Raw genomic sequence first — 21,560 nt, forward strand, 5'->3', positions numbered from 1 at the left:
AAATGTATTGAACAAACTCATTGTCTATTATTCCTTTTTTTGTTGCATTCACCACAAACCAATAAACTAACATCCAATGTTATCTTGTAACTTAAACATGTATGTAGAGACATATGGGTGGAACATGTTTAAGTGATAACCTAAATGGTCTATAGTAGATGGATAAAGGTGAGTACCTTATCCTGGTGACACTACGAGTATGGCCCGCTTTGTACGTGTTACAATTGTTGTAAAGTGCTACAAATGATTTGATCCTAATCACTCATGTATAAACATGTGAGCGGAGATATTCTATACAAAGGAGTTTGTATAAGATCCAACCACGAAATTTTTAGTTTCATTACATAACACTGTTCATAATAGAGACTTACATTTCATCAGGATGACCATAGATAACATGACCTGAATCCTGAGTGAATTGTGAATTCCTATCTATGAGAGGGGTCCTTATCGACATTGGCCCTCGTCTTCTCCCTTCCCATCAGCCAATTCAGTGTAGTAGACCAATGTCATCTTCACAATATCCATATCATTATCAAACTCCATCTCCTTGTACATTGTCTCTAAGGTACCAATATGAATGTCCCCTGTGAAGTCATTCCCTGAGTACCTATTATGTAGAGATTCAGTTCCTTCAGCCCTCCTCACAACTACTAGATTGGGTGACCGCCACAATCCCCTCACCAATAGAAAGTCTTCTTTGGTGAATGTTACAACTGTATCATTCAAATCAAATGTCATTGAATCCTTCCTATGGTTTTCAACCTCCCTCAATAGAATATGGTGGACCAATGGGTTGTTGAAGATAACGTCCATATCCACAAATCGACGAAATACAGTCTTCCTGAAGAGGGAAAGCTAAATAGGAGTAAGCTTCTCTTTCACAATCTTGTTAATCATCCCAATGTGAGAGGATAGGCTGGTCGCTTGGCCTAGGAAACGATCATGGAGAGGAATCTTGAATTGTCTAGCCATACTGCACAGAATAATAAAAAAAACAAGGAAAAATAGGAATTTTTTTCAATACTCGATACCCGATACATGCTACATGATGTCCCTTACTCGGTACATTACAAGTGACTAGATGGTCGATTGTCGAGTATTCGATTTGATTTTCCATCTTTATGCATTATCCAACTCAAACCTTAAACTTCAAACGGTCCAAAATAACAAAAAATTGAAAACTAAAACAAAACAAACTTGAAGTCCAGCCAACATGCAAGATATGAAAACATAAATGAAAACCGTGTCGATCGAGTATCGAGCAACATGCAAGCGCATATCGAGGAACGTGATACAGATATAGTCGAATTTTGATTGAATGATGCCAAAATACAAAAAACGAGAAAAATGTTACCTGATGATAGTCGAGTTAAACTACAAACAAAGAGAATAATGTTACCTGATGCAGAGATCGTGGAGTTTCCAGTGTAGAGGTGTTGTCATCGAAAGATATACAATCGGATGAATAGAGAGAATATTCTGAGCTCATGGGTAGTGGTGAAATAATGGACTTCAAACGCCTTCAAACGGATTTTGAATTCAAAATAATCGAGTATAAAGTAATCGAGCATCGAGTATGACGTTAATATGATCGAGTATATACATGTCGATTGCAGCCGTATCGAGTGACCATAAAACTGGGTATCGAGTGACCGTGCATCGAGGAACGTGTGACGAGCCATCGAGGATCGAGTAAATTCATATTTGTGCATGCGAGGAGTGCATCTTAGGGACAAATCGGTAAAATCACATGCTTATGACGTAAGTAGAAGGCCACTTTATATTACTTTCTCTACCAGAGACCATTTTTTATTGGGTCTCCCAAATGAGGTCATCCGTACAAAAAACCCATGGAATGAAATGACCCATCTTCTCCAACAAGGTGCTTTTTTTAAAATGACAAATTTACCCTCTTATTCTTGTGTGAGTTATCATAAATAAACATTAATTTAACAAAAGGGGCTAATCGTAACCATTAAAAAAATTAAAGGGAGGTAATTGCTCAAATTGAAATTTTAAAGGTGTGATTGTAACCAACCCCATAGTATAGGGGTGGTTTGTGCAATTTTCCCTTTTAAAATTTAAAGTCAAATATATTTATAATTTTCAATTAATGAAAAGTGTATTCATTCCTCACAAAAATTTATATTTCAAAGATTTTTAACCATGTCCAATTTATTTTTATTTTCATAGTAAATTAATCTAAAACAAAATACATAGTCTTAGGACTATTATTTTCATTACTATATGTCATATGCTTATTTTTCAAGTTAAATGATATATATATTCCTTCAATATTCAAATTCTACAACAAAATTTAACCACGTGCATTGCATGTCAAAAAGGGGACATACGTACCCCTCACCCTATGGGAATCCCCTCCTGACTTAAAGTGATTATTTAGGCCCCTTTGGTAACTATTTGTTTTTAAAATTAAGCCTATAGACATTATTTTCACCTCCAAATTTCTTCATTTGTTATCTACTTTCATCAATGGTTTAAAAAACAAAGTCAAATTTTGAGAAGTAAAAAAAGTAGCCTTCAAAAGATTGTTTTTGTTTTTTGAATTTGGCTAAAAATTTAACCATTGTACCTAAAAAAGATGCAAAACATTGTAAAAAATGTAGATGAAATAGACTTAATTTTCAAAAACAAAAGCCAAAAACCAAATAGTTACCAAACGGGACCTTATTAAAAGTTCAAAGTTAAAAGTGTAAATTTTGACAACCAAATTGAAACAAAATACAAATTAAGAATAAAACTACAATATTTTTAAACTTAAGGGCTAAAATGAAATTAAAGTCAGAACTTAAGAGATTAAAGTGTAACATTTTAAAACTGGAAAACCAAATGAAAACTAAAACCAAAACCCTTTTTTTCTCCTTTTTTAATCAACCTCGTTTATATACTTTTTCAAATTCACATTATTATCGTTGTTCATTTTCGTAGTCTTCTTCTCCCTCTCCCATTTTCATGAAAGTTTAGATTGTGTTGGTCCAGATTATCTAGAAAAATTCCATCCCACAAAAATAGGATTTCTTTTTTCTTTTTTTATTGAGATAGATTCCATTCAATAATCAAAACAAACTACAAGCCACTTTGGTTCATTGATTCAGAAGCCGCCTTCAAACTCTAACCAAGTTCTTTCCATATTCTTCATTGATGGTTCAAACTTTTATGTCCTTTCTTTTTTTTCTTAATCAAAAACATGAAACTAAAATAAATTAAATTATAAATTTAATCTCTACAACGGGAAGAAAGTTAAAATCCAGGCCTTATGACTTTGAAGTTAGACTTTTAGTCTTCGTAGTTTCATAAAAATTCATAAATAATCTTTATACTTTGATAAAATGTTCGTAAATAATTCATTCGATTAGAAACTATTCAGGAGAATTTTATCAAACCATAAAGACTTAATTCTAAGTATAAACCATAGAGACTAAATTCTAATATTCTTCGAACCATAGAAACTAAATTTAGATTTTAACCATAAAAGTAAATAAACAGAAATTTAGATTTTAACGATAAAAGTAAATAAACAGAGAGACATTTGATGCATATTTTGTCACAAATATGATTCGTGTATATTATTGACATTATAAAAAGTTGCAATTCTCGTAAGAATTGAAGTTGAAAAAAGAAATATACACAAATGTCAATCACCCTGAACCCATCAATCGGTTAACCCAACTCAATTCAACTACAAATCCGAGCATAATTTAAGCTTTGTATGAAAATAAGAATGGCTACAACCCATCAACCAAAATCTTCCAACCAATTATACAGACTTTGATAAGGAAAAATACAAATAACAATGAAAGGAAAGAGACGATAGCCTATACATGCATGCTCATAAACAAATTCCAAGAAGCCCAACAAAGGGGAAGAAAAATAACGAAAAACCGTGACTGCAAATAATGCAAACAAAGCGCTTTCAAGTCTTGGAAGCAGCAGTAGTACATAAGATACAACGCATTCTAGGACTGCCCACATCTGTATCGTCCTCGTCGTCTTCGTCGTCCTCTATTTCTCCATTTTCATAATCGAAGTCAGATGTCAAATCATGCCGAGTATCTCCAGTCCCTTTCTTAGCATCAAGATTGGTGGTAGATTCTATAAGACAAGTCTCGTGATACGCATGACAGCAAAAGAACACAATGACTGATATGTTTTGTATTGAAAAGGGATTAAAACATATACAGCATCGAGCACCTCCCCGAGTTTTCGACTTAACCTCCATCATTCCAACATTCAAAGATTTTTGAATTGACTGAGAAACCTTATTTTCGTTCCTTTTCCCACGCAATTCATCTTCTTCATTGCTCAAGTAAAGTCCATGTCTGGCCTCTTTGTAGTACTTAACCAATAGATTCACAGTGTCGGCCTGTCAGAAATCACATATTACTATCTTGATAGCACAAGGTTCAGTTCAAGTGAAGCAAGAAATTTTGTCTCGCATGAAAAATACCTTCAAAATATCATTGCATCCATGTCTAAGACTGGTTTCCGTCCTGTAATCAGTAATGATTTTAACTAGCCGATCCCGGAGGCTGAAATAGAAATAAGGGGAAGATTTTAGACCATGTGTAGGTGTACATCAAAATATGAAAATAAATCTAATTTTACATACGTTCAATTTGTTTAATTTAGGCACAACCTATAATCTAACAACAAATCTAATAGTTAGAATGCTTATTTGCATCACGTTGCTACACAACATGTCAGAAATTAAAAAAAATTGAGAAAAAAATATCTGGAAGTACATAGCCCAAGAAAGATAATAACCCAGTTTTAATGCCTCAACAATCAACTATAAACAGCTTGAGACAATTTCAAACGGAGAATACATGGAATGAGAGCATAGGCGCACATTACAAAATACTAACCGAATAAATAGTAACCTTGTAAATTGTGCAGAAATCAATGACAACAGAAGAATAAATACACGGGACATTATCAATAAACAATACAAAATCATTAGCTGATTCAATAAAAATGCCGAGATTCGAGTCCCACGTGGTTTTCTTTATTACTTTTTGCAAGTAACGAATAGTTATAAAAACCCCCAATATCTATAAGTGCTATCTACTATGCACAACCTTTCATCTCAGAGAAGCAAAGCGATAACTCCAAGGATTAAAATGTTTAAAGTAGTTTAATATGCTGAGGATTTTGTGCTATAAAAGACATGACCAAGACCAAATCAGAAAATACAAAGTGTTTCAAAAATTAAGAATACAAGGAAGGCGGAGCAACTACAAAATCCATTCAAATAGGTCTAAGAAGCACTGCAAATTGTGATAGACCTGGATTTAAAATAAATAAATCTTAAATTCTAGAAGTGCCTCTAAAAATTTTAACCCACCACTAACGTAATTCTAGGCTGGACAACACTAAAACATTAAATAAATAGAATTATACAAGTGAAAGGGAACCACAGTACATTTTACAGGGATGTATGCCACTTGCAATAGAAAGACAACAGATATAAACACCACAGAAATTGAAAACTAATGATTTCAGAAAGTGAAACAAACCGAGGTATCTCTAAACCATTAGGAACCATGTTGACAATATAAAGAGGATCCAGATTGCCAACTGTGTGCTCCAATAACATGCCAACCTGACAATAATAGAGGAAAACCCCTTCAAAATAAATCAGTGTATGGAAAATTAGACAACAAGGGAAGAGCATTTATTGATACCATTTCAGCCTTATGAAGACATAGCTTTATTAGTTCTTCCCAGAGTTCATCATCATGCTGCATGCTAACAAACTCTACTGCCTGTCCATGATGACAAGAAGGTTTTATGAGTAGTTCGTAACCACAACTCAAAAGCGAAAGAGATCTCAAATGCAAATTCAGAGTGCCATCTGGAAGCCAAGCTGCCTTCAGTCAAAAAATAATGCAAGTACCTCTTCTATATCTCCTAATTTATCAATGATGACAGCAAGGGCTTGTTTTGCGTTTCCCATTCTTCCAAGAATAAAGACTTGCTCCCTCAAAAGATTTTTTTTAATGCAAATCTCATATGCCTGAGATTATATTCACAAAGTCATAAACAGATACAGCATAACCACTAGAAACACCAACAGGTAATTCAAACCTTCTCAAGTGTATAATGTTGACTACTACGAAGAAACGGAAGCAGCATCTTTGTATCATAGTCAGCATAAAGCTCCACCTGCAATAGTTTTGGAGGGTAAAGGGGAAGCAAATTATTAAATAAGAACAAGAAAGCTCTAACCACAAAGAAACCACCTATTATGGTTATGAACAAAATGAGCCAAAAAGCTCCAACTACAAAGCATCTTTATATTGTAGACAGCATAAAGCTCCACCTGCAATGTTCACAGTCTTACTCGAGGTCAAGCTTAATCATTCTTGATAAAACCACCAGTTTACTTTCAGTTAGCAACCAGCTTTAGTATTTAAGCAGATAAAAGTATAAATTGAAAAGGAATCCAGCAATGTTATTGAGGTGCATTTTGATGCAAGCTTATGGTTCAAGGCAAGGTGAGGCATGCAACCATCTTCTTGCTTGTGTGACAGTGTCGCGTGCCTTCAATAGGTGCTTTCCTTTGCACATTTTTTTTCGCTTTCAACATTGTGAACGTGCAGTAGAGAGTGCCACTGCAAGGACACCACATAAAGCCAGCCAACAGTACATTGTACCATCCCACTCAGAAAGCTGGAACTGGGCAAGTACTCTATACACAAAATGTCATTCAATTTTTCCCTCGGTTTCTCTCAAATCAATCTCTCTTACCAATGTCCCCTTCAATTAGAGGAAATCCAGTCCACTGTTATACACCACTATTTATTTTCTTTTCATCCCCCTCTTTTGGTGATATCGATTTTCCCTCCAAGACAGAGCAGCCAAAAGTTTCTCTTTTTTAAAAAAAAAAAATGCTTTATATTGGATCTCATAATGATAGAAGAATCTAGTTGAATTCTTTAGGCAAGATTTCAGCCAAATTCTTGGTGAAAGAAAACTTTCATCATATTAAAATCAACTAATCTTTGATTAGAGGCTAGCTGGAAAACCAGAAAAGTTTCATTTGGCATGTTAATTCTGTGAGGATATCTCATATCCAGTTTTTGTATAACTTGCTTTTGTTAGTTTAACCTTCGTTTCTTGTCCAATACACTTTATTAAAATGCCCTGCAATTGACCAATTGTAAACTTTTTTTGGTTGCAGATGGAGATCAATTTTATTTATTCTTTCATTATGTCTATAGTGGTTAGAGTTGGGAGTAGCTCTTCTAGACTTCTAATTTGGTTTGGGTGTTTAATAGAAGTTCATAGCAGAATATAGTTCAACTTGTGGAGTGAAGTTGAATTTATTCAAGCAAAGCCGTTCTTCAAAGAATATGGTTTCAAAGAGACCAAAGAATCTTAAAGAGAGTATTTGATTAGGTCAATTTATGGATTGTGCCAAGAACTATGCTGCTCTATGGTGTTCTTTGACAAATCAATTTTTGTTATTCTATCAGTATAATCAATACTAAAAGGGAGCTATTTCTGTTAAGATTGGGCTGATTTGGTTGTTAAGAGTGTGGGGATGTTTTCTCGGTATATCCCTTTAACAGTGTAATCTTTTCTTCAACCAATGAAAAGTATACCTTTTCAAAACAATAATAATGGTGATGATTGTTATAATATGTATTTATATATTATTATGTATAGTTGACCTTTATTGTAATTTATATTGCCTATATTAAGGTTTCTTACTTGCCTATATATATGTATCTTTAGCCTAATTATATAATAAGAGATTATTCTACGAAGTAGAATACAAGAGCCCATCTAGAGTTTAAAATATTCGTTCGTTTGTTTATTCATTTGACGGCTACGTTCTCACAAGGTTAGGGTTAGGGTTTAAGTTTGGGTAATCAAGTTTGAGTGCCGTTTGTCTACACCGCCCACCTCATTAGGAGCGCCACCACCGTCCGTAAATTGATGTCTTAATTGCAATTGAAGACTTTGCGGAGCTACCGCTATGATGAACTTCTATCACTTAAATATTAATGTTTAATGTCTAACATTATATAGTATATTTCTTTTTCAAATTATTGCTAGTTGTAATTTTATTTATATCTCTCGCTTTACTTCAATGGTGCAATCTCGTCACATCTCACATCAACTTGAATAGATATATCATCTACACAAGTGAAAACATGGAAACCAAGTCGCTAAAGGATAACTCGATCTTCAGTAGTTTGTACCTGAATGTCATGGAAATCCTTTCCAGCATGTGGATTTACTTCAAATAAGGAATGCAGATATAGGTGCAAAAAATATCTGAAATCACACTTATCGCCAGCTTTGAAAAGCTGTGAAACAACTTCGTTTGGAGGAATCAGTTCCTTATTTTGGATAAACAATTGAACAGCTCGCTTGCAATCTAGCATCATGAGTTGGACAACCTACAAAAGATGGGTAAAAGAAAGGTTGTCATACATTTGAACATGATAATAAACATAATGATAGTTTGCTCATGAGACTGGACTGTAAAATTGTTCTCTCTAAATCCCCTTTTTTTTTTCATTTTACAAAAGGCTACCAACAAATTACAAAGGACAAAAAAACTAAGGTACAAACTGAACTACAAGACTCCAAGGTTGGTTGCTGGATATTGCTTGTTGCAAGGAAATTGAAGCTTCTTTTGCTGGAAATAGTATTCAAGGTTGGGCTGGATTTGTTATTTGTTCAAAGCTTAGAAAAATTAAAGAGACATTAAAAGAGTGGAACGTGGCTGCAGAACTGCAGAAGAAACAAGAAAAACCAAGAAAAAAAGTCTTCTCAGTGAATTAGATTATTTTGATTCAAAGCTGAAGCAAATAATCTGTCTTCCCTGGAAGATGATATACAAGCAGCAATCAAAGGAGAAATTATAGAAATTTATCTTTTTGCAGTGCGTAATTTTATTCAAAAATGCAAGCTAAACGGGTGTCGATTAGGTGATGAAAACTCAGGCTTCTTTCACAAATTCATGGCAGCAAAGAAGAGGAAGAAACTTGATTTCAAAATTATTTTCCACCCAAGGAGTTTATCTTACTTTTACCAAAGACATTGAAGAAGAAATTTTAAATTTTATCTCTTCTTTATATAAGCAATTACCTAGTTCCCATTCAATTCCAGTTAATCTTCGTTTAACTCAAGTTTCTGCAGCTCAAAACTTGAATCTTATAGCCCCTTTTACAGCTGAAGAAATTTTGAGAGCCTTGAAAGCCCTTGGAAAGAATAAAGCCCCAGGCCCTGAGGCCCTGATAAATTTACAGTGGAATTCTTTCTCATGTTTTGGAATTTGATTAGAGCTGATTTACTTAAACTATTTACAAAATTCTTCAGAAATGGAAAGTTAAGTGCTTGTATCAAAGAGAACTTCATTTGTCTGATTTACAAGAAAGAAGTTGCTTCCTTTGTTAAAGATTACCGACCAATTAGCCTCACAACTTCAATCTTTAAAACTCAAGGACACAGTTGTACAACCTATAGAATAGATCCTGTTCAAGTAAGGTCATATCACAACTTCAATCTACAAGCTCATCACAAAGGTTCTTGCAGAAAGAATGGAGTCAATAATGCCAGACATTGTTTCTCCGTCTTAGAGTGTCTTTATAGTTGGAAGACAAATACAGATTATATCCTTGTTGCTAATGAGATTGTTGAAGAATATAAAGCAAAAAAGAAAACGGGTGGATTCTTAAGCTTCATTTGGAGAAGGCCTTTGACCATGTGGATTGTGATTTCCTGGAGGATGTTCTTACGTTAAAAGGCTTTAATCCTAAATGGATCACTTGGATTAATGGTTGTGCTCGCAATCCCAATTTTTCAGTATTTATCAATGGAAGGCCAAGACAATGCATTCTTGCTACTAGAGGTATTAGAAAAGAAGACCCTTTCTCCCTTTCTTTCCTCATAGTTAGTGAAGTTCTAAGTTCTATTATTGACTATATTCATGAGAAAGAGGTCTTCGAAAGATTTGTTGTTTAAAAAGACAAGGTCCATGTGTCTATTTTACAATTTGCAGATGCCGCTCTTCTTTTGTGCAAATGCAATGATGGCATGTTAAATGTACTCATCAAGGCAATAGAGTTATTTGAGTGGTGCTCGGGGCAAAAAGTTAATTGGGAAAAATCTCCTTTTAGTGGAATCAATATTGATGAGGAAAAGCTGATTTCAACTTCTTCACGGCTTCACTGCAAGGTAAACATTTGCCTTTTTTATACCTTGGCCTTCCATTGGTGGCTATCCCAAGAAAAGTCTCATTTTGGCAGCCCACTATTGATAAAATCTAGAAAAAATATTAGTTCGTTGGAAGTGTTTTAATATCTCTCGTGTAGGAAGACTCACTTTATGTAGAACTGTATTGGAGAATCTTCCAATATATATTATGTCTCTATTTCTTATGCCAGCCAAAGTAATTTCAATTATTGAAAGAATCTTGAAGACTCTCTTGTGGGAAGGAGACAAAGGCAGTAAAATCAATCATCTTGTAAATTAGGATTCGGTTTCCTAGCCATTAAAGAATGGAGGTCTTGGCATTGACGGACTTTTTTTCTTTTGAAAAGTCTTGGCATTGCAGGATTAACATTCAGAAATGTGGCACTACTAGCAAAATAAGGTTGAAGACATTTTCAAAGATATCTAGCAGCAAAGAAGAGGAGGAATTTGATTTCAGAATTGATTAATGATCAAGGTTCGCCAACAAGATCATTCAAGGAAATTGAAGACCTAATATTGGGCTTTTAGGTTTCATTATACTCTAAAGCACTAGGCATTAGATTTCTTCCTCTCAACCTACATTGGCCCATTGTCACTCGAAGTCAGAACACTTTGCTGGTCACTTGTTTGAATGTTTCAATATCAGTTGGAGTTTTGGTAATGTGTTCAAGGATAATGTGGAGCAGCTGCTTATCGGTCCCACCTTTAATGAAAAACCAAGGTTGATCTGGACTAATGCAGTGAAAGCTTAGAGCAGAACTGTGGTTTGAAAGAAATCAGCATGTATTTCATGATAAAGCTTCACGTTGGATGATCCGCTTTGAGATAGCTCAACTTAGCGCTTCCTCATGGTGTTCCCTTGCCACAACCTACGAAGATTTCTCCATCCACGACATCAGTCTCAATTGGAAGGCTTTCATCTTCCCTCCACTATAGTATATTCTCTTAGATTTGTCTTTTTTTGCAGGCTGTACTTTGTTGTAGTCATCTAGTATTAGTTTCTGAGTTTTGTACCGCTTTATTTATGACCATGTATTGCTTGTATCGGCTCCTATTTGTTATTGGAACCTAGTTTTTGGTTAGTATTGATTGTATTGGAAATGATAAGAGTGCTATAGAGGTGTCAACCTAGTTGAGAACCTAGTTGAGATGTCCTAATGCACTTGTTGATCCTTAGGCTTTAGTAATGTCTCTTCATTGTATTGTTACTATCACTTTGTTTTGTCTCATTCCATTATCTTAATAAAGAGGCTCGTTTCATTTTTTAGGAGGGAAAAAAAAGACATTTTCATGAGCTAGATTCACTATGGTGCAAAGTGGTATTGAGCGTTCATGGTAGAGATTCGTTGCAAGTTGATTCATTGGCATCATTTAAATTAGGAAATGGAAGAAAAGTTTCATTCTGGAATCTCCCTTGAGTTGATGTTTGCCCACTCAGTTCTCGTTTTCCTCAGCTTTTCAGGATTGCAATATCTCCCAATTGGTCTACGACCATTTGGATGGCAATACTTTGTCTTGAGCAATTTACTTCAAAAGGCTTCTAAAAGATGTTGAAATTCAGGTGTTTGAACAACTTCTACAAGTTTTATTGGGGAAAAAAGATAGAAACCCCTCAGAGAGTCGTGGATGAGCTTGAATCGTTATCTTAAACACTTGGCAGCCTCCGTTGCAATTTTTAAAGCTGTTTTTCAGAATTTGTGGAAAACCAACAGCCCCAAGAGAATTAATATCCTTATTTGGGCTATGATATTTGGACCGTTAAATTGTTCTACCACCATCCAAAGGAAGCTTCAAGTTCATTATTTGTCTCCCACAATATGCCCCCTATGTATGGAAGCAAGTGAAGATCTTCAGCACCAATTTTTTTATTGTAGATTTGATGCGGTTTGTTGGTACAAACTATTGGCTATTTTTCATCTTCAGTGGACCTTTGGAAGTTCATTCAAGGAAAATGTGTTACAAATACTTCTTGGCAATTATTATGGTCAAATGCTTTAAAGTCTTTCTTGCTGAAATTTGGTTATAGAGAAAGTAGTGCTTTTATTTTTACAATCTAGATGTTTATTTCTCTTGTACCTTTATTTCAAGTGACATTGTATTTTGAGTTTTTGCTCTTTTCAATATATCAATGAAAGTGACAAGTTTCCATTCAAAAATAGCTATTAGGTCAACTCATGATGGTTAGAAGATCCTACCTTTCAAGATGTGTTGCCACAAAAGCGACATTTCATAACATAATTGCCACACACTTAATTTTACTCAGAAGAAAGAAACAAGAGAACTATAGGGTTCCTAATCCCAAATTCTCATACCTTCTCACGAATGGCTTCATGCAGATTGTATTTCTCAATAAAGTCAAATATATCTGGCTTCAGCAGCTGAAAATAAGAGCAACATAAGCAAATATGTATTCAAAAGAGAAACAGTAGTAGCGTTCTAGATCCAGTTAACAGCAGAGAGAGAGCACAAAACTAAACACTTACATCAGCATAAAGCAAAAAAGCTTTCTCATACTGCCCATCTATGACATATAGTTCAGCTAATGCCTGATGCAGGAAAAAAAAACGAGCTTACTGCAAAACACACTTTAAGTGAACAAAAAAAAATAACAGAAAAATAAATATTTACTTCTTTAAGAGCATCAGTCATTGAAGAAGTATTGAACTGAGGTTCTATGGCTGAGATAACAGGTAGGGGCGAATAAATTACAGGTGGCCAAGTCTTAACAGTCGTTAATAAATCCTTATGAAACAATGGATTTGAAGCAAGAGCAACGAGAGCAACCTACAATAAACCAGTTTAAAAAAATGTCAAGTTTTCACGTTGGAGATGAATAAATCACTCATAAATGGAAAAAAAGTAGAGTTTTCTTCCAGACTAACCTCATAAGCAGTATCACGCAATCTAGGGTTTTCTGTTGGTATGTATGGAACTAATACAGGAAGTTGACGCAAATGAGCGAAGTGGAAAACCCATCTGTGAAAAATATGTTTCTGTAATTATGCTAGCATATGAAGAAGGGCAGACAAGGCAATCAACTAATTACCTCTCCCAAGCAGAAGCTGAGCCTCGCAACAATTTGGGACATAGCGAGGCAGCTTCCGCATATTTTCTCTCCACAATCAAGTGATCAAGATATTTGGATCCCACCTAAACACATAAGGAACAAAAAAATATTATACCTTTTATTCTTTTAAAAGAAGGAAGCAGAAAACTTAGGGGATTATGAGTAGTATTATACCAACTTCATACAAAAATGACTTAAAACATTAATTTTTCCATAACTTCAAGAAAACTAAAGGGATTATCAATCCCCAGAGCCAATCAAGAACTTCAACCTTAATATTTACCACTTAATTTTCATTCGAGAAAGAAATTTCATTTGTGAGATGAAGTGTAGAAATAAAACTTTCAAAAGAATCACAAAAAATATAATATTGTTGTATAAGACTTCCGATATATCAATTAAAAATCAAATTATAATTCTGTTGGGATGTTTGAAGACTTCAAGGAAGATTGAAACACTAGGTAAATTACATGGGGTGACCAATTTTTTTTTTTTTTTTTTTATGAGAAATAGATGTATATGATAATCGTGAAAGAAGATAGACAACCTAAGGGCCAGGTAGGATCCCTAAGCCTAGCAAGAGGAGTCATGCAAAAGGACTCAACCTGAAGGAATCGGGTAGAGGGAATATTGGGGCCCAACCCTTATGATATCAAGACAGGATGCTTGCATCCAACTAACACTAAGTATGCAAAATATGAAATGCAGAAGCAGTCTTCATACAAGAGAAAGAGCTCAGAAGTTCTTTAAAGAAAACGAACTAATGATATGTATTCATGAACCATGCGTCTAAATATCAAACGTCAATTTAAATTAAAGGAATGGTTTAACAGGGAGGAGGAGAAATGAATGGGCCAAAGAAATGTACCTCATCAAGGAGTTCACTTCTTCCTTGACCTGCTTCAACTGCTTCCAAAGCCTTTTCATGCCAACCATGTTCAAGAAGCCAAGCAATATGATCTTCAGCATCCCTAAGAAAAAATAAAACATACAATCATGAAAACAAAGGGATGCGATGCAGAGTAAAAGATACATGGTGTAGTTCCTTTTGCACTGTTTAAAATGACATGGTGAATATGTAGAAACGTTGCAATTGAAAACCCCAAATTACCAACATTTTTGAAAGAGTAATGTAGCACCAATTTATCATTATTTCAGTTTTATCTGCAAAAACTGTTTAATTAAGGCATAAATTTTGACACAACTATTCTCAATTTGATTATTCATTTGGGACTTGTAAGACCTGCCCAAATCTGAGGATCCGTGGAGAAGTTCCATTTAATAGCATCCTCATGTTGTCCATATCATAAGAGTTGTTAGCATACTACATAAGACATGCATATTATTTTAAAGATGAAAATATGAAAACCTGTTTGTAGTTGTATAAATTTTCACGTTGTCCATGACTCCATGTCATAAGAGTTCTTCCTCCGGTGATTACCAATTAAAAGTGCTAGGTACAACAATAAATGAGAAATCTATAGTTATGAAACAACACAGATTAAAAACCAACCTGGGCTTTGCAATAACTATGTCTTTCGGGGATACGATATAGTACAGAGGTTCAACACCAGCAGCCCACTGACCACCAGCATAGCTGCTGCCTACACTGACATAAAGAAGTATTTGAACATTTAAGACAATTTACCCTGTGCTAGAAAAATTTATATTCTTCCATAGATATAAATTAACCTGCAAAAGGAGCATGTGCAAGGGAATAGTCCTTTGCCTTGTAATGCTCAAAACCATGTACGGGTAGGGCATCAGTAGATAATTCATCATTGTTCCATGTTACAACACGAACTTCTGGTCTTTGGGCATTTCCCTACTTGAAAGTGATTTACACAAGATAAGAATAACACATCAAAGGGAGTAACCAGCACCTTTATGAAGAAAAATGAGCAGGCACCTAACACAATCATAAAACAAAGAGCATGTGGTCATGCTCTTACATAAGAAACACATTAGAAGAAATAGGAAATAGCAGACAAACAATAAACAATAGTCAGATGAATAGAGCATGTGGTCATGCTAGCATTTTGAGCTTTAGTCTATTTCATTATTTCAATGATTAGAGTTGTTTCCTTTAGATAACAATAGTCAGATTAAAAAACAGTTATACTCACATTCCATAAACCACTCACTCGCATACACACTTGGACAGAAGAAACAGCATATTCATGATCTTCAAATAGTTAAATCAGGAACTGTTAAGTGTTAAAAAATAATATACTCCTTCATTTGAAGAGACAAAGAAGGTCTATGATTTCTCATGAAATTTGACAAACCATGGCACTAAACAACTGACAAGGAACTAATCAAATATATTTGGATCTGATTGTTATACATGCATAACACAAGTTCACCATTAAGCTCCCAGTTTGCAGTATGAGTATAATTAGAACAAGTCGCTAAAAACTTGTACAAAAATAAAATTCAAACCCATTTAAAATCTTATGCTGGTAAGACTGGGTATATGTACATTCAGCTTGGTGTGAATATACCTGCCGGGATGGAGCAGTTATACTAAAATCTTTTTCACCTTCTTCCCCGGGAATATAAGCCAAAACAACCAGGACGTCCCCAAATGGAGCCATTCCTGTGATTAAGTAGCTGGTTTGAAAAGATGCCACTATATCAACCCGGTTCATGCTAGATGTTGGAACATGCCTACTACTCTGTGTCCCATTGGCTGCTCTATTCTGGTTTGTTCTAATTGATGCAATCTTGACAGACGTTCCCCAGCCAATGACCAACAGAGTATCATCCTACATAAACATAAAGAAAATACAACAAGAAATTATACTCGATAAAGAAAATAGTAACAATAATCCTATGTCAAGAGGATAGCACCAAGTTATTTTGACTGCTACTTACACGCCTTATCAAAACTAAAAAGGTGCAAAAGTAGTTAGTGAAAATGTTAACAATCGGTATTGTATAGAAAAACACTTAGGGTCATTACCAAGAATTCAATTTTTTTTATAAATATAAGAAACAGTTTCATTGATGTAAGAAATTACAAAAGAAAGAAGAAAACCTCTGCTTTCCAAGGGAGTTACAAAAGGCCCTCCAATTGGATAATAGAGAAGATAAACTATAATCATTAGAAAGAGGATGTGTAACCAAGTATTTGTCACATATACAATAGCATAAAAAATTCTACCAAAAGAGGGCTCCCTATCTTTTTCTTTATTAAAACTTTTCATTGGTATAATGAAAAGAAAATGTTCAACGGATACAAACTCCCAAAGGAGTGAAGAACTTAGAGACAAATACAAGAAAAAAAGAAGGCTCCTTATCTTTAAAAATTCTTTGGTTCCTTTCTTGCCAAGTTGTCTAAAAGAAACCCTGAACAAAATGTGGCCATAAGGCCCAATAATATTTGAGAGAGGCGAAGAGGAGAATCTTAAGGGAGAGTATTCATTTAAAAAAAAAATGAAAAACAAAGCGCACATCATTTTTTTCTTTTAGTTCTTACTAACAGAGGTATTTTATCCCAAGAAAAAAAATGTATAAACTACCCGTATTTTATTCCAAGAGAATGAATAGTGAGAGAACACAGTAATTTTTCTAGACCTAATTAACAAAATGCATTTTTTTTCCATGAAAAGAAAAAAAATATATAGTTATCTGAAAAAAGTTTTTGATATTTGAAAAGTTAATGGATCAAATAATTAAATATAACTAACCTTTAATTTGGTACCAAGTAATTTTATTTTTTTATATATATAAAAGAAACAACTTCTTCATATTTGAAAAGTTCCACCAGTGTTCAAGAACATGAAGTTATTTAGGAATATTCAAATCTTCCTCACATTGAAAATTCAGAAGACCAGAATTTAATTTTAAAAAGGCCCACAAACACAACTTACAGTATTAATGAAATAATCAGAAGATAGTGTCAGCTTCTGCAAATCAATGTGGCTATTTCTTCTGTTAGAATTACAGCTAGTTGGAGTATCATCCACTTCAGTTACTTTCTTTGTACATTACAGTATGTCTACAACATCATGAAAATTAAACAAACCTGCCAAACTAACTGAGGGAGCAAAAGTTCAGGACGTGGGCTTCCTCTCGGTCTTTCAATAAATGTAATTCGCTGATCATTTGCAGCATCATAAACCTTTACGCCTGCATCATTTGCCCAAGCAATAAGGCTTGTTCTCCATTTCACTGCATGTATTGGGCCTTCACCAGAATGCAAGACCTAAAAAAAGCAGCTAACTTTGCAGTGAGAATCAAGTCATCTGATACAAGGAAGATTTTCTCAACTGGGGTGGCAAAAAGAAATTTGAAAACCTGGTCTTTATATCCTAGCCATTTCTTTGAATTAAAATATAAATGGCCCGCTAGACCACCTGTTGCAAATCTTCTAGAAGTTTTCTTTGCATAGTCTGGATCCAATGCAATTGCCTTCATCGGTCGATGATACTCAAACCTCATTCTCTCATCGGTGAACAGACTATTAATTACAACCGAACCATCATCCGAACAACTACCTACATATTCACCTTCTGTATCAAAGCTGAGATCGTTGACAACGGCAGTATGAGCAGAGAACTCCTTAACCTAAGAAAAACAAAATCGAGCACACACTTGACGATTAGCATGTGTAGCAATAACCAACGGTTACCCATGAAAACTTTCCACTCTAATGCCTCATCAAAAGTAAAATCATGTGTACTAGAAAACCACAGAATCTCATAGTTTGACCATTGATATATTTTGTTCACTACTACAAAGTACAATCTAATAGAATACATGGAAAAATCGCAGCTCGGGTCTGTATCTGATAGCGCGAAATTGAGCCATATTGAAATACTTCAAAAACAACTATCATAATCTCAAAATTTAACACAGCTCTGCTCGGAACTGGAGGCAATTGCACACCGAATTTCCAAAAATTTCCAAAATAAAATAAGAAGATCAAATTTGAGCACCGATTTAAACAAAAGAAGCGAAACCTGATTTCCGAGAAAGTCGAGAATATGAACGGTGCCGGCGTGAGTCCCAAGCGCGATCATCCGCTCCGCAACAGCAAGGCAGGAGGCGGCATCACTGGCCAGTAAAGATGGTACGCTTCCTCCCATTCTCTGATACTTGAGCCTAGGCTCCTCCTCATCGTCGGCCATTTCTTCTTCTTCTTCTTCTTCCTCATCGTCTTCTTCCTCCTCCTCCCTCTCGTCGTCTCCTTCGGCGCCGTTTTCCGACAGAATGGGAGCCATTGTGATGTACGGCCGATTCAGATTGTCGCGGTTCGCCAGAGAAGGAAAAAAGTTGGAGTTAATGAAAAAGGAAGTAGAGAGATCAATTATGGGGAAAAACAAAAGGCTTTGGAAAGGAAGACTAGTTTCCCCCTAATTTATTTGATGTTTGTTTAATTTCCATTACACGGCTTATTACTTTACCAAAGGAAAATCGTGCGATAAAATTATTAGAAGAGGGCGTTCGTGCGACAACAACAATTGATAATGGCATGTTCCATATGCAATCTGAAAACAACATCTTCAAAACAATTAATTTAAATAAAACAGAGTTTGTATTTCACATTCTCAAATATATTTTTGAAAAATCGTCATAAATAACCTCATTTAAGATTTTACCTTACAAAATTAGTCCCCTTTTTTTAACTCTTAAATAGTTTTTCAAATCCATCTCCGAGATTTAGTTTTTTCTAACTTATTAAAACTCGTTTAAATAGTTTTTCAAATCGATCTCCGAGATTTAATTTTTTCTAACTTATTGATTATTTTAGTCTTTTACGCTTTCTCGGTACATCTAGATTACACCGATATTCAAGTAATTTCTCCAAAATATTATGAATCTTCATCAATCTTATACCAAATTTTATATATTTACCAAATATTATATCAAAATCTTAACTTATTTTTTAAATCTTAAATCCAAGTACTAATTTTCAAATCAATTTACCAATTATTACGGAAAATATTTGTTTTTCTCTTATGCACGTTTTAGTGATTGGTTATGGGATTATATAATGTAGCTTTACATTAAAATCATTCAAAAAATAATTTATAGTTCACGTGGAAATTATATTTATATATATATATACCATTTACATATAGATTTTGGGTATTTTATTTTTATTAGTTTAAAATTTGATTACCTCTCCTATTTGATTTTAATATTTCATATCCAAAATTTATTATTAAGAATATATACATAAATTAATTTGGTTTAGATTTGGTTATCTCTAATATTTGATTCCAATAAATCCTAATCCTTGTTTAAATTAGTTTGATAATTATTTTAAACATATCAAAATATGAATAAACATCTTTAAAAACCTAAATAATTAATAGAAAACTGAAAAAGAAAAAATATACAATTCACGTGTATATTTTCTTATCCCATTAAGAAAAATATAATATAATTCACGCGTAAATTTTGGTTTTTTCTAATATATTGGTTTAAAAAATCACATTTATTATTTTTTAGCTTTTATTTTTTCTATGCATATACCCTTTTTCACAACTGAATTATCTCATCCCTTGTTTTATCCTCAAAATATGCATGTCAACAATTCCAATCAATATTCAACAATCTAAATTGGGCAAAGAGAATGTACCATTAGAGTTCTTATTTTAAGAAAAGAAAAAAGGTAAGAATTTCAAAAGCGTTTAGGCACTGCCAAATCTTAAACATCGTTTTATTATTGGATAAACAAGTACTGCCAAAGAGATTGTGGAATCTCTCCATGGGATGTTTGGACAACCATCATTCTCCCTGAGGCATAATACTATTAAATATATTTACAACTGTCGTATGAAAGAATGGGCCTCTAACACGTCCTAGACATGATGGTCCATTTCAATGTGACAGAAGTAAATGGGTTTTCAATGTGACATAAGTAAATGGGTTGTCGTTGACAAGAAAAGTCAAGTTGGTTTTATTCTAGAATCTCTTCCGAAGAGTTTTCTGCAGTTTTACACGAACGCCCTCATGAATAAAATAGAATATAACTTGACTACTCTACTCAATGAGCTATAGGCTTACCAGACTATGATGAGAGCAAAAGGTCTGGAACTGGAAGTAAATGTTACTACCGTTGAGAAGAGAGGATGTCCTCCAAAAAGCCTGATGTTGTTTCTTCTTCACAGACTAAGAGTATTCCAGTTAAGAAGAACAAGGGGAAGGGGAAGAAGAAACCCGCTGGTAGAATAGGCAAGACTAACACTGCAGATAAAGAAAAATGTTTCCACTGCAACGAAGAAGGGCACTGGAAGAGAAACTGTCCTCAGTACCTTGCAGAGAAAAGAGCAGAGAAAGCAAAACAGGCAAACTAGTTCCTAAAGATTGCTTGTTGTACTTCAGTTGACCAGTGGGAGATGTTGTTGTTGCTCTCAGAAGATGATCTTATCTACTTTTGTTATTGTAATAAAAGTTATTTTGTCTTGTTATAAAGAATAAATTGTATAAATTTTTGTTGTAAATGAAATGTTCATTAACAAAAGTCATGTTTGTTCTATTGCAAAGCAACTTCTGTTAGAAACAACCTAGTTAAAAGCCATTTGCAAATATTTAGATATTTAAAACGGCTAAAAATCAATCAAGCCAAGTAGTTATTCAACCTAAGTGATAAGTTTATAACACTTGAAAAGTTCAAATATGTATAAAACTTGTTAGGTAAAATAAAACCGAAATACTTCTATTAGATCAAAGTATAGAAAGTTTGAGATTTCTAAGACTATTTGATATAACATGAAATCCAGTAAAAACTTTATACACTGAGTTGCCTTAATTGTTTTTTTAACATCATTTTAATTTTAAGGTATTTCTGAAATTCTATATGAGATATGGAAAACTCATAAAAGTTGTTTATGATATGTAAAAGTTGTTTACATAGTTCATAAATTTGAAAAGATCGATATAAGTGTTAATATCGAACTCTTAAGTGTTAGAATATTGTTCGAGATCACCATGTATTATTTGTTTCCATAAAAGCTTGCATATATCAATAAAGAGTTACTGATTGAAATTGACACTGTAAACAAAAGTTGTTTCGGATAGGTCAAATGCATCTTACTCAAAGAGTAGAGAGTACCTCGATGTAGTGGGAGGAATATATGACTTCCTAGCCATTATTGAGAAACAAGTGTTGTGACAATAAGATGCATTCCCCATATAGTTTAATGAGAAGTCTATTGTACACTTGAAGGAAATCACAAACAGAGATCTCCATGAGTAGCGAAAGTGGATCGTTCCAAATTCCATTCCGAATTAACACAACGAT

At 34.1% G+C, this 21,560-nt stretch overlaps 1 protein-coding gene across 2 annotated transcripts; it reads right to left on the bottom strand.

The window, feature by feature from the left end:
• Nucleotides 1-3,563: 3,563 nt before the first annotated feature.
• On the bottom strand, nucleotides 3,564-18,685 carry VPS41 (vacuolar protein sorting 41). 2 transcript variants are annotated; one of them, XM_039038384.2, is made up of 19 exons: nucleotides 18,271-18,685; nucleotides 17,606-17,875; nucleotides 17,334-17,513; nucleotides 15,808-16,071; nucleotides 14,996-15,128; nucleotides 14,817-14,907; nucleotides 14,172-14,274; nucleotides 13,283-13,386; nucleotides 13,119-13,212; nucleotides 12,865-13,020; nucleotides 12,720-12,782; nucleotides 12,549-12,614; nucleotides 8,235-8,435; nucleotides 6,112-6,189; nucleotides 5,921-6,040; nucleotides 5,709-5,789; nucleotides 5,541-5,626; nucleotides 4,472-4,553; nucleotides 3,564-4,387 (listed from the first exon to the last, which is right to left on the bottom strand). In XM_039038384.2, exons 1-19 carry the CDS (start codon nucleotides 18,529-18,531, stop codon nucleotides 3,938-3,940), a joined length of 2,883 nt encoding a protein of 960 aa, XP_038894312.2. In that variant the 5' UTR covers nucleotides 18,532-18,685; the 3' UTR covers nucleotides 3,564-3,937. The 2 variants fall into 2 exon arrangements, with proteins under 2 accessions (XP_038894312.2, XP_038894313.2); XM_039038385.2 differs by having other exon boundaries at nucleotides 17,665-17,875; nucleotides 18,271-18,642.
• Nucleotides 18,686-21,560: the final 2,875 nt, after the last annotated feature.

Source organism: Benincasa hispida, chromosome 8 (assembly GCF_027475165.1).
Source record: "Benincasa hispida cultivar pf3 chromosome 8, pf3_genome.v1.1, whole genome shotgun sequence".
NCBI classification, from domain to species: Eukaryota; Viridiplantae; Streptophyta; class Magnoliopsida; order Cucurbitales; family Cucurbitaceae; genus Benincasa; species Benincasa hispida.

What these genes read in the sequence shown, in the direction of transcription:
- VPS41 (XM_039038384.2), bottom strand. Translation starts at nt 18,531, where the DNA reads ATGGCTCCCATTCTGTCGGAAAACGGCGCCGAAGGAGACGACGAGAGG. An exon ending in TCCCTCAGTTAGTTTGGCAG is followed by an intron (nt 16,072 to 17,333) that starts GTTTGTTTAATT and finishes ATGTTTATGTAG; the next exon opens with GATGATACTCTGTTGGTCAT. An exon ending in AATTAGGAGATATAGAAGAG is followed by an intron (nt 5,790 to 5,920) that starts GTACTTGCATTA and finishes CATCATGGACAG; the next exon opens with GCAGTAGAGTTTGTTAGCAT.